The 11595-nt window shown below is 33.7% G+C and overlaps 1 protein-coding gene across 1 annotated transcript; it reads left to right on the top strand.

Moving 5' to 3' along the window:
• Positions 1-4894: 4894 nt before the first annotated feature.
• LOC124833906 (uncharacterized) lies at positions 4895-10363 on the top strand. Its single transcript, XM_047308476.2, has 8 exons — positions 4895-5270; positions 5358-5684; positions 6034-6408; positions 7740-7949; positions 8656-9027; positions 9137-9380; positions 9465-9612; positions 9709-10363. Exons 1-8 carry the CDS (start codon positions 5237-5239, stop codon positions 10084-10086), a joined length of 2088 nt encoding a protein of 695 aa, XP_047164432.1. The 5' UTR covers positions 4895-5236; the 3' UTR covers positions 10087-10363.
• The last annotated feature ends 1232 nt before the right edge of the window (positions 10364-11595 follow it).

Below are 11595 nucleotides of genomic sequence, written 5' to 3'. Positions count from 1 at the left end.
GATGGTTTAGTCCAAAATTTAACTTGATTGATGGGAAATCAAAGACGAGAAAATACTAGGGAGATCTTCGTTAATGAATAACAGTAGAGAACTTGACATCTTCAACTTAAAACTTATATTTATGAATCCTTCATACTGGTGCATTGTTTAATTTGTAATATTTCATATTGATGACATCAACTCGTATTTAAACTCTAACTATCTCTTTTTTAAGTGTGATTATAAGCTTCCTTTGAGCGAAAGCTCTTGTTTGTCGGTAAATACTCAATAATGACTCTTGCTTGTCGTATTATTCGCCTCAACCTAGACCCTGCCAAGAAAAGTTTTTATATACAGAGAGAGATGATGCATTGTCAAAAGAGGTCAGTGAGATCCATTATTACGAAGGTGATCCTGAAAATTGGCTCCTGCATTCTCTCTCAAATTCTTAAATTAAAACATATTCTATCTAGTATATCCGTCTGCGATAATTGGTCTAATCAGTAACATCTATTTAAACTAACAGAGCCTAAAACTGACGTTGACTTTGGTAACACTTTGCTGGAAAATTATGTTGAAGTTTTAAGTGCGTAGAATCTTATATTGTTTATATGGACAAGTTAACAAACATAAAAGTGGCAAAGATTTACAAACCTTTTATGTTAAAGAGTTTGGTTTACTGTTTTCTTATCTTTTCTTATGTAATTAGTTGATGGCTCATTGGTAAATAGTCTTACTCCTTAGACTTTCCAACATTAGTTAGAACTTCTTATAAAAAAAAAAAAATAGTAGCAACCTATGCATTGAGAATTTTTCTTTACATTAATCATTACCTTTTGTGTTATTTATTTTAGAAGGAGAAAACAAGGATGTATTAGAAAAATCACTCTATACTTTTGTAAGTAAAAAATGATAGCAAATATTATTTGTTTGTAATAAATTTATTGTAATACAACCTTTCAAGACTTTATTGAAAAAAAAAATTGAACATAGTTAAACTTAAGTAAATCAATATAAAACAAGCATTTATACATATTTTTTCTTCTATTACATGTGTAAATTATGTTTACCATTAATCTCTCGTACACAACTGTTGTGAAAACTCATTTATGAAAAGTTTCCATCGAACCACTGATGATGGTTAAATAGTATACTAGGATTTTATTTTTCGATTAAGCTTTATGTTTCGGATAGTGAAGTCAAAAACTACTTCTGTACACTTAATTGTCGATCTTCCTTTGTCACTTTCTATTCTCGATATCGTTATTCTCAATATTCTTAGTTCAGTCTTCAAGTCCAGCAGTGATGTACCTGTCAAAGTCATCCTAATTCTCAAGTTAGTTACGGAATTGGATCAATTATAACAATGAGTATTAATTTTACAATAAATGTAATCACTTACATCTTTACCTTTTATAGGTTTTGAAGTGAGCTTTTAATTAGTGTTGATCCAATTACGACCCAAGAGTTCATAAGTATGTTTGTTGTTAATCATGTAGGCTTTATGAAGAGTAATTTACATTGTACTTAACGATCGGTCACCCCTAAAACGTAGATCGACCGATTATAATGTATATAGGTCTCTCCAAGTTTGGCAAGATGTTTAGTTTCGAGGAAGTTGGTATATTGGTTGTCGTAAGAAAGTACATTGATGATCGGTTATACAATATACTTTACAAAATGTATTAAATTACTCTTTAGAGTTAGGTTGGTAGCCAAAATCTTAGTAATTAATATTAAAGACTAGTTTAAAATCTAATCATACTCTTTTATTCATAATAAAAATTATTTTAAACTATCAATAATTTTTAATTTATAAATTAGTATATAAAGTAGTCTTTAAATTGTGTATTTCGATTAAGCTTTACAAAAATATATTAAACTCCTTTTTAGAGTTAGCTATTTTTTTGGAAATGAAATTAAAATAATGAAAAGATATTATAAGCCATAGTAAATAGATTGGATAAACCTATTTAGACATTAATTTTTTTTAGTTTATAAATTAATATCTAAATTAGTGATGGACTAATTATTTTTTGTTTTTTAAATCGGTTGTTATTTAAGAATATTTTTAAGTGTTTTATTTTATATTTTTATATGAATAATTTTTATCATTTATTTTTTCTTATTCTATTTTATATATAGATTTTTTATTGATATTTCTTACGCTAGTAAATAACTTCTATTTGTTATATAAATATTTAAAAGTATTTCCTAACAGAAGCATAGAAAGACAATTGAACATGTGTTTTTCTTTAATCTTTTACAGAAAAAATTAAACTTCACCGATCATATTCATGACTAGGATGTGATCCCTAAATGTTGGGAAACAGCGGTACTTGTTCCCTCCTATGTGAACTTAAAATAGGCACTATGCGGAAGCGTAGAAATGAAAGCGTAGAAATAATAACACCGAAAATTTTAATGTGGAAAATCCCTCGGAAAAAACCATGGGACCTAGTCTTGAAAATTATCTCCACTATGAAAGTAGGATTACAGTGTTTCTCTCACTCTCTGAGAATCTCTCAATAAATATCTCACACTCTCGGATGGTATACAAAACTCTCACACTCACAGAAGCACACTCTCTCTAATTTTCCTCTCCTTCACCGTGGCTTCACTTCTCTCACGATGGTTTTAGTTTCTGCTTCTCTGTTGGTTCTCCTCTTCTTTGCTTCTTTTATAGAAGAGCTTCACACAAAACACCAAACAACAAAGCTGAAAACATGGAGCAAAACATTGACCCTTAATTTAGGGTGTGGATCCCATTTACGTTTATCCAACACTAAACTCTAGGAACTAATACTTATTCCTTCCTATAAAATAAGAACATAACTGAAAAATAGAAACATAATAAAAAAAAAACAGACCAAAAATACTTTTAATTAAAACCTGACATTCCCTTCCTAAAGCCAATGCATTTATACTAGCTGCTGCAATCATGATCCAAAATTTCTTGAATTGTTCTAATTTTAAAGTTTTTTTCATAATATCTAAAAGCTGGTCTTAGGAGCTGCAAAAGCTCAACTTGACTATTTCACCATTCACCAAATGTCGAAAAAAAAAAAACCTTAATATCAATGTGTTTATTTTATCCCTGAAACATTAGATATCTGGATACTTGTATAGTAAAATTGTTCACACATAATCATGTCCAAGCTAAACCTATCAATAAGCGCATAATGTGCTGCTATATATTTTACCTAAGTGGTAGATAAGGCAAGCACTATTTGTTTCTTTCAAGCCTCAAGCCCAAGAAACTGCTCTTATTCTCATCATAAACACAAATTCATACGTAATTTTTTTTTGTCATCAAGTCACTAGAATAATTACTATATGTAAAGGATAGTAATGTTCTACTACCAGCTCCTATCTTGTATCGGATTTCCAAATTTGTTATTCCTTTTACATATCATAACTCTCTTTGTTGTAAGCCAATGTTCCATAGTATTACTGGTCATAAATTTGATTATTAAGCTCATTGTATACATTAGATCCAGTGTAGTAAGTATTGCATACATCAAACTTCCAATTAGTTGTTTAAATATCTTGATTCTTAGATATAGCCTTGTTCCTATAACCATTGGATTCTTCACATAATTGTTATCCTGCATTTGCAAATCTGGATAACACCTCCTGTGCATACGTTCTTTAATAGATAAATACTTCATTTGAATATTATTACTTAACTTCAAGCCTGAGAGAATGACTCGTCTTCCTAAATCAGAAATATCAAAAAGTAACATCATTGAATGTTTAGAGTCATCACACATAGTTTTACATTCCTAGTAAATATTAAGTCATCAACATAAGGTTGACTATTAATAATTTACCTTATTTTGATTCAAGATGTATTCACTAAGACACTTTTCAAACTCTTCTTGTGCAAAATAGGCTTTAATCTAATTATATCAAGCTCGTGGTACCTATTTGAGGCCATATAATGGCTTCTTCAAATGATAAACTTTATTTTCTTCTCCTTCTTTTAGAAATTTCTTGTGTTGCAATACAAAAGTCTCTTCTTTGATGAAAGAGACACTCTTCACATCAAGTTTAAATACCACCTAGCTAAATTGAGCAATTATACTCAACATCACTCCTATGGTATCAAGTCTTGTCACTGGAACAAAAATTTCAGCGTAATGAGTTCCATACCTTTATGCATACCTTTTTGTCACGAGCCTTACTTTGTATTTCTCCACTTGCCCATTTGCACCCAGTTTTGTTTTAAACACTCATTTAATTTCAATTGGTTTGACTTTTCTAAAGCTTCAATTTCTTTCGTTATTGCTTTTCTCCAGTGTTTACTTATCACAACTTCTTCAAATGATATTGGATCATTTTTGGTCATCATCAACATCACATTTAAATTTTATTCTTTATACAATCATTTCCCAGATTCATAATATGTCATATATTTTAGTGTTCTTCTTATTCTTCCTATAAAATAAAAACACAACTGCAAAATAGAAACAAAAAAGATTCTTTTAATTAAAACCTAACATTATTATTTATTTATGTTTCTTGTTTTTATATTGTTTGAACTCGCGACAATATTTTTCACTTAAATCATTTGAACATGTTAATTAAGGTTGAAATTCTAACACACTAAAGATTTCGTTTAATTTAACAATTATTTTAGTTAATGAAAATAGTGTTTTAAAGGCGTAGTTTATCAAATTTCATATTTTGTAAATGTTGAAAAACAAAAAAATGTTTTTTGAATTAGTTAAAAAAGAAGAAGGAATTGTCAACTAATACTCAGAGAATAAACTTACCAATATTCTTAAAACTTTTTTTAATAATATTTCTGCGAAAAAAAAACCTCCTCAGCGTGGAAAGATATAGAAGAGACGTGACGAGGCGTCTTATCACTGCACTTATGTAGTGTTTCAAGAGAGCTACCTGTCCTTATAACTTCTTACCGTTAGTTTACCGTTAATGTCATTCTTTTTCCGTCAACGGTGGCCACCACCTTTGGGGGACCCAAAACAATTAATTAACCCCTTCCACACCAAAATCCACAAAAAATAACACCGTCGTTCACCCACACCCATTTTTTCCCCCAAACCCAAACCTTCTCCGTCAGGCCACCGGCAAGTAACCGTGAGTAACCGGTAACAGTGACACCTCCGATTCAGCTCAGTCATGCACACCTTCTTCACTCGGAGTCCCACTTCACTCCCCCAGCTCAATTTCCACCGTTGATTTTATCGCAACCCCGTAGATCTGATCTGAACCGTTCCCGGCATCGCCGATGTCGCTGGTCGCCGGTTCCACCTCTTCAATCGGTAATGATAGGTTTTCGTGTGCAGACCAAGCTTGATTTTTTTTTTTTTGTTAGGTTGGGTCTGTTTGACATTTGGCAAATAATGCAGGTGGGTTTAAATTGTTGCTTGGGTTGTTATCTTGCACGGTGTGGTTTGTGGTTGAGTATGGTGAATGTGGTAGAACCCTGCAACAGCAAACACCTTCTTTATCTCCAGCTGCTCTTCCACCTGTGGTTGATGGTGATCTGCCACTACTGGCAAATGCTTTTGGGTTGAAGCATTTGCCTGCACCAATCCCATCACGTGCCAATTTCACCAAAGGAAGAGTACAATTAGAACCTCCGGGTTCTGCGTTTAAGAATATTGCCCCTGTGCATCCCATTGCCGATGCAATTCCTGCTCTCGCTCAACCACCACTGTCCCCTTTTGTTTCCGGTAATTCGAGCAAAATTGTTTTCTAATGGAGTTAAGTTAACCCTCATTTTAGTCCTGAACTTGGAAAGTGCTGTCACGGAATCTCTGTTAGGAGCTATAATTATCGCAAGTTATAAAATTTAGAAACTAATGATAGTGAGTTGTATATTCCAGAGACTAAAATGATGAGAATTTTTGTTTCAAATATTTTTAAATTGATTATTTTCTGATTCTTCTGACTGCTCTCACAAATTTAGGGGCTAAATGGGAGTTCACTTGAAATTCGTTTTTTAGTGCCACTGTCTGTTAGTTGGATTGTGTTTTTTAAACTTGTAATTGCTCGATTAATTTTATTATAAAACACGAACAGATTGTTGCAGACATGACATGGTGTGGAAACGAGGCAGTGAGATTTGCCAATGTGCTTATCCCATAAAGCTAGACTTGCTTCTTTTGAATGTCTCTCTAAACCCTGACTGGAATGTTGTTTTTCTCGATGATTTGGCCACCCAACTTGAGCTGAACACTACCCAAATTGAAATTATTAAATTTTACCTACTGAGCTTGTCGACATTGAATATATCGATGGATATCACTCCAAATAAAGGGATCAGTTTCTCCGCCAGTGAAGCCGCTAAAATAAATTCGTCGCTCTCATTGCATAAGGTTCAACTAGACAGCAGATATGTGGGCAACTACAGTGTCCTCAATATAACCTGGTTTAAAGCTCCACCTCCTTCTCAAGGTATCTAAAATCATTGAACATGTCATTACAAATCATTATACTTTACTGTTGTTGATAATTGGAACTAACACAGTGAAACATTGTTGTATAAAAACAGCCACATATAATGTTTATTTGGAACTTTTTAAAATATGTAAATCTTACTGTCTTGACTACTTCCATTTAACTGTTTTAATTTCACATCCTTTTTTTAATGTTTTTGCTAAGTGGTAAGGAAAGAAGAGAGATATTTTGATGCTCTAAGGAATAATACATTGATAACAAGTGACACGGACCTAACAAATTTTGTTAGGATAGACTCTAATATTATCTTAGAAATTGAACTTTAAGTTTAACTATATGCCTCACAAAATTAGTTTACAAAGTACGGTCTCCATCCTTTTATATACAAAAATTTGGTTATATCTCTAGTAGATATTAGCTCTCCTACATGTACCAATAAATATAAATCATGTAACTTTGATACTTATGAAAGTGTTATCCAAATTTGTGAAATGTTAATTAAGATAGTTCCTTGTATATTGCTTCTAAGTCATAACATCGAACTGTTTAGCTCTGCTTGCTTGTGGTTTGTGTTAGGATCCCATATCAATTATAGATATATATGACTTAGGGTTTCTAAGATTTGGACTATCTTCACCTCATAAATTAGTTTTGGGGGTGGAGTTAGACCTAGCCAAAATTTAAGATGACTTATCATAGATTTTGTATCGGCCAACCCTCAACTGTCCAAAATACTTGTTGCCTCTTTGGCTTTCCTAGTATAAAAGAATATCCATGCTTTAGATGTCTAATCCTATGCATGAGGAGGGTATGCTACGATCCCTATTAACTATAGATACAATACAACTAATTGTCCCTTTGGCTTTCCCACTATAAACAAAGTCTTTTAATATTGATGCTTTAGATGTACAATCCTAGGTAGTGCGCTCTAAGAGATCCCTATTGACTATAGATAAAACCAAAATTGAGTTGAACCAAACCCAAATCCCAGAGTTTGCATCTGTGATTCCACAACTACTACACTTCAATGCATGTGTTAGTCTTTCTCGTTGGCTTGTTGCCACATATTTGTATAATTTCAATGAGTTATAAGTAATTTTGTAGTAAATTGTCCAATGTTCTTTCTCTGGTCTCTCATAGCTCTAGAGGATGCACTCAACTAGTCTATTGTGATACCAGATTTTTTGTGGTTTCTGAATTTACTCCTTTGGAAGAGGAACTTCAAACAACCGCCTCTTCGTGGGGGCCTTCAAGGATGTGTTAATAATGAAATCAGTGCATTATATGTATAATATAATATGATAACATATATTTGGGTTCTAATGCAGCTCCTACAATTGCTACATCACCTAAGAGAGCTCCTCACAGGAGAGCACCTCCAACCACATTATCGAGTACTTCTTCCAGGGGAAAGCATTCAAACTTGCCTCTTATTCTTGGAATTGTGACTGGCGTACTCTTCATTTCCATTGTATGTGTACTTACACTTTGCTTATGTACGATGAGGCCAAAAACAAAAACACCTGCCATGGAAACTGGTAAATATTTCTATTTCTAACGTGTTATTTTTCTTCTTTTCATTCCTATAACAGCATATTAAAGTTAAAAGCCGGTACTGATTATGCTTGGTGTCCTTTTTATATTTGGATGTTGTAAAGGCAATAAGTATATCAACTAGAAGAGGGCAACCTGGGTTCCCTCAAACAAAATTTTTCTCATGACGCAGAAATAAGGACAGAAGAAGTTCCCTGAGCTTATTAATTGCAAGTGTTCATTATGAGTATTTTCAGAGTGGTTTATTAGTTGCACGACAAAATATTCATTGGAATTCAATATGGCTGTGTATATTGTAAATTGTGATCATTGATTGTGAAAATTAATATAGTTTATAATTTTTTCAACTGAAGCAAGAATATCTATGCTGTTGGAGCAGTGAAGGTTGCCAATTTTTCACATAGTTATAAGTCTGTTTGGAGGAAAATAGCGAAGGCCACATTTTACCTTATTGAGATACTTAAATTTAGGATTTCAACCCAACATGAGTTTACTTTTTCAGATATTAAAAGGTAGAAATGCTTGTGATTCAACTTATATACTTAGTATTTCTGGAGAAATCAGATGTGCATTGATGAACTCAGACTGAAGAGAAAATACAGGAACTTATGGCACTCTTATCTGTTCATTATTTTCGTGTTAGTCTTTTGTCTTCTAGGTTTGCTACTAAGTTTGCTCTCTTTTTTACAGAAAAGCCAAGGACTGAAAGCACAGTGCCAGCTGTTGGGTCTCTTCCCCATCCAACCAGTACACGCTTTATTGCTTATGAAGAACTGAAAGAAGCTACCAATAATTTTGAATTAGCAAGCGTACTCGGAGAAGGAGGTTTTGGTAGAGTTTTTAAAGGTGTCTTGAATGATGGAACTGCTGTTGCAATTAAGAGGCTTACTAGTGGAGGGCAACAGGGTGACAAAGAATTTTTGGTTGAGGTTGAGATGCTTAGTCGGCTGCATCATCGTAACCTTGTAAAACTAGTGGGATACTATAGTAATCGTGAGGCATCACAAAATCTACTTTGCTATGAGCTTGTTCCGAATGGAAGTTTAGAGGCCTGGCTTCATGGTAATACAACTTCTCGTATCGTCTTTGTAGTCTTGTACATGTTTTCTACAATGGTGTTGTTTCTGAAACTATATATTATGCTTAATTGAAATTGGCCGACTTGTCCTAGGTCCCCTGGGAATAAATTGCCCTTTGGATTGGGACACTAGAATGAAGATTGCCCTTGATGCTGCAAGAGGACTTGCATACCTGCACGAAGATTCACAGCCCTGTGTTATACACAGAGATTTCAAGGCATCCAACATATTACTTGAGAACAACTTTCATGCAAAAGTTGCAGATTTTGGTCTAGCTAAACAGGCACCTGAAGGCAGGGCCAATTATTTATCTACTCGAGTCATGGGCACATTTGGGTTAGTCTCAGTCTATTCTTTCTTGTATTATACTAATCATTTTCATTTAATTTAGTTTTAAGATGAAATCAAACTTTTATGTAGGTATGTAGCTCCTGAGTATGCTATGACTGGACATCTTCTTGTTAAAAGCGACGTTTATAGTTATGGGGTTGTCTTGCTGGAACTGTTGACCGGAAGGAAACCAGTGGATATGTCACAGCCAACTGGACAAGAGAACCTTGTTACTTGGGTTAGATTCATACCTTGGCATTCCCTTGTTGAGTTCAAAATTTTCATTTGGAGTTTTATGTTGATTATACAATAATTACGTGGTTATCCCTTTCAGGCAAGACCTATTCTTAGAGACAAGGATCGGTTGGAAGAACTTGCTGATCCAAGGCTTGGGGGAAGGTATCCAAAAGAAGATTTTGTACGTGTTTGCACTATTGCTGCAGCCTGTGTTGCTCCCGAAGCAAGCCAGCGACCTACAATGGGTGAAGTGGTACAGTCACTTAAAATGGTGCAGCGGATCACAGAAAGTCATGATCCTGTGTTAGCCTCATCCATTACACGGCCCAACATGAGACAGTCTTCTACCACGTATGAGTCGGATGGGACATCTTCAATGTTTTCTTCGGGTCCGTACTCTGGTCTAAGTGCCTTTGACCATGACAACATTTCAAGGACGGCTGTTTTCTCGGAAGATCTTCACGAAGGACGATGAAAATGCTTGGAAGAACAAGCTAACCAAGAATGTGTACCCCAAGGTTTTCACACCATGATTTTTGAGGAGTGAATGGAGATTTCCGGGTGTTGTTGCTGATTGGAGAGGATTCTTCCGTGGTCGCTTTTACCATCCTCCTGGGTAAACTGCCATCCTTTCCTCCCCTACGAGACAGTGTTTTCACGTGTGGATGAATTTTGTATATATGTGTAATCTAGTTTGTTTTTACAGATTGGCATCAAAAGCCTTTTTAATTATAAATATATATATCCGCATAGCTTCACTGTGATAATCATACTCAACGAGGGTAAAAAAGATGGCGTAGTATCGATCCCATGAAGCTTAAATTAGTGTTAATATTGTTTTAGAAGGTGATCACAATTCTTCTCCCAGCCTTAATCGCCATAATCTCCCCACCTCCTTCCGCTTCAACGCCTGTGACATAGTTTGAGTTAGAATCATCAAATATCAATCAAATTGTTACCTTTTGTTGAGAATAAGAAGACAGAGAATGACTCTGGCCTCATCTTTTCGAGCTTTTAAGGAAATTTGTCATTGCTCGGAGTGTCCTAGTGCGAATTAATTGGATCAAGTTCTCCAAACACTATTCTTTTCTCCTATTATGTTCATCGGAGTGGCTAGGAGTCTGGAGGAGAGACTGGGCCAGGGTATTATGGGGAACGCTATTCTCCTTCAGGCACGACAGGGAGATGGAGCTCTACTACAGGGGTGTTGGCAGCATGCGTGACAGTGTTGTTGCTCATGTGTGACACTACATCGGCGGAAGGGAGCTTGAGTGACGTTGTGTCACTAGAGAAAAGACGATTGGAGAGGGAGAAGACATTTTAGAGTGACATGTCATCACATCGAACCTTTTAAATATTGAGCGTTGAATTGATGATAATTCTTATTTTTTAAGGGATCGGATTGAATAAATCTCCTAACTATTGAAACTAAAATACTACTTAAGTATTAAAAAAAAGGCTTAATTAATTTTCAAGTCTCTCATAAATGTGTCTATTTTCATGTGAGTTATTAAATTTTTGGTGCATTGAATACTCAAAATTTTATATCTTTTAATTGAGTTATGTCACCCTAATTAAGATTTAAAAATATATAAATAAGTAATATAAGGTGATTAATTATGAAATAACTATTTTGTAAAATTAAAAAATAATATTAAGAAATTACTTAAAAGTTAATTATACATACATACACCGTTCAAAAAACTTAAAAGTATAATAAAAGAATTGCAAATAGAAAAAAAAATGAGAACTGGACGTTAAATTTGCAAATATAAAACATATTTTAAATTGTATTTCATATTTTTTATCCATATTTCAAATGTATTAAATCTCAATTTCAAAATATAATTTGATAATTTAAAAAGTAGAATGAGCAAGTTTAAAACAAATCATAATTTATTATTGATGGAGGCATAATCTATATGTTAAATTACATAATCAATTAATAATCTAATATTAATAACATGCGCATAATATATGTTAA

This window comes from Vigna umbellata, chromosome 8 (assembly GCF_029865625.1).
Source record: "Vigna umbellata cultivar VRB3 chromosome 8, Vumbellata_1.0, whole genome shotgun sequence".
NCBI classification, from domain to species: Eukaryota; Viridiplantae; Streptophyta; class Magnoliopsida; order Fabales; family Fabaceae; genus Vigna; species Vigna umbellata.
This window is presented reverse-complemented; position numbering and strand designations above follow the sequence as displayed.

What these genes read in the sequence shown, in the direction of transcription:
- LOC124833906 (XM_047308476.2), top strand. Translation starts at nt 5,237, where the DNA reads ATGTCGCTGGTCGCCGGTTCCACCTCTTCAATCG. An exon ending in ACTGTCCCCTTTTGTTTCCG is followed by an intron (nt 5,685 to 6,033) that starts GTAATTCGAGCA and finishes AAACACGAACAG; the next exon opens with ATTGTTGCAGACATGACATG. An exon ending in CGAGTCATGGGCACATTTGG is followed by an intron (nt 9,381 to 9,464) that starts GTTAGTCTCAGT and finishes ACTTTTATGTAG; the next exon opens with GTATGTAGCTCCTGAGTATG.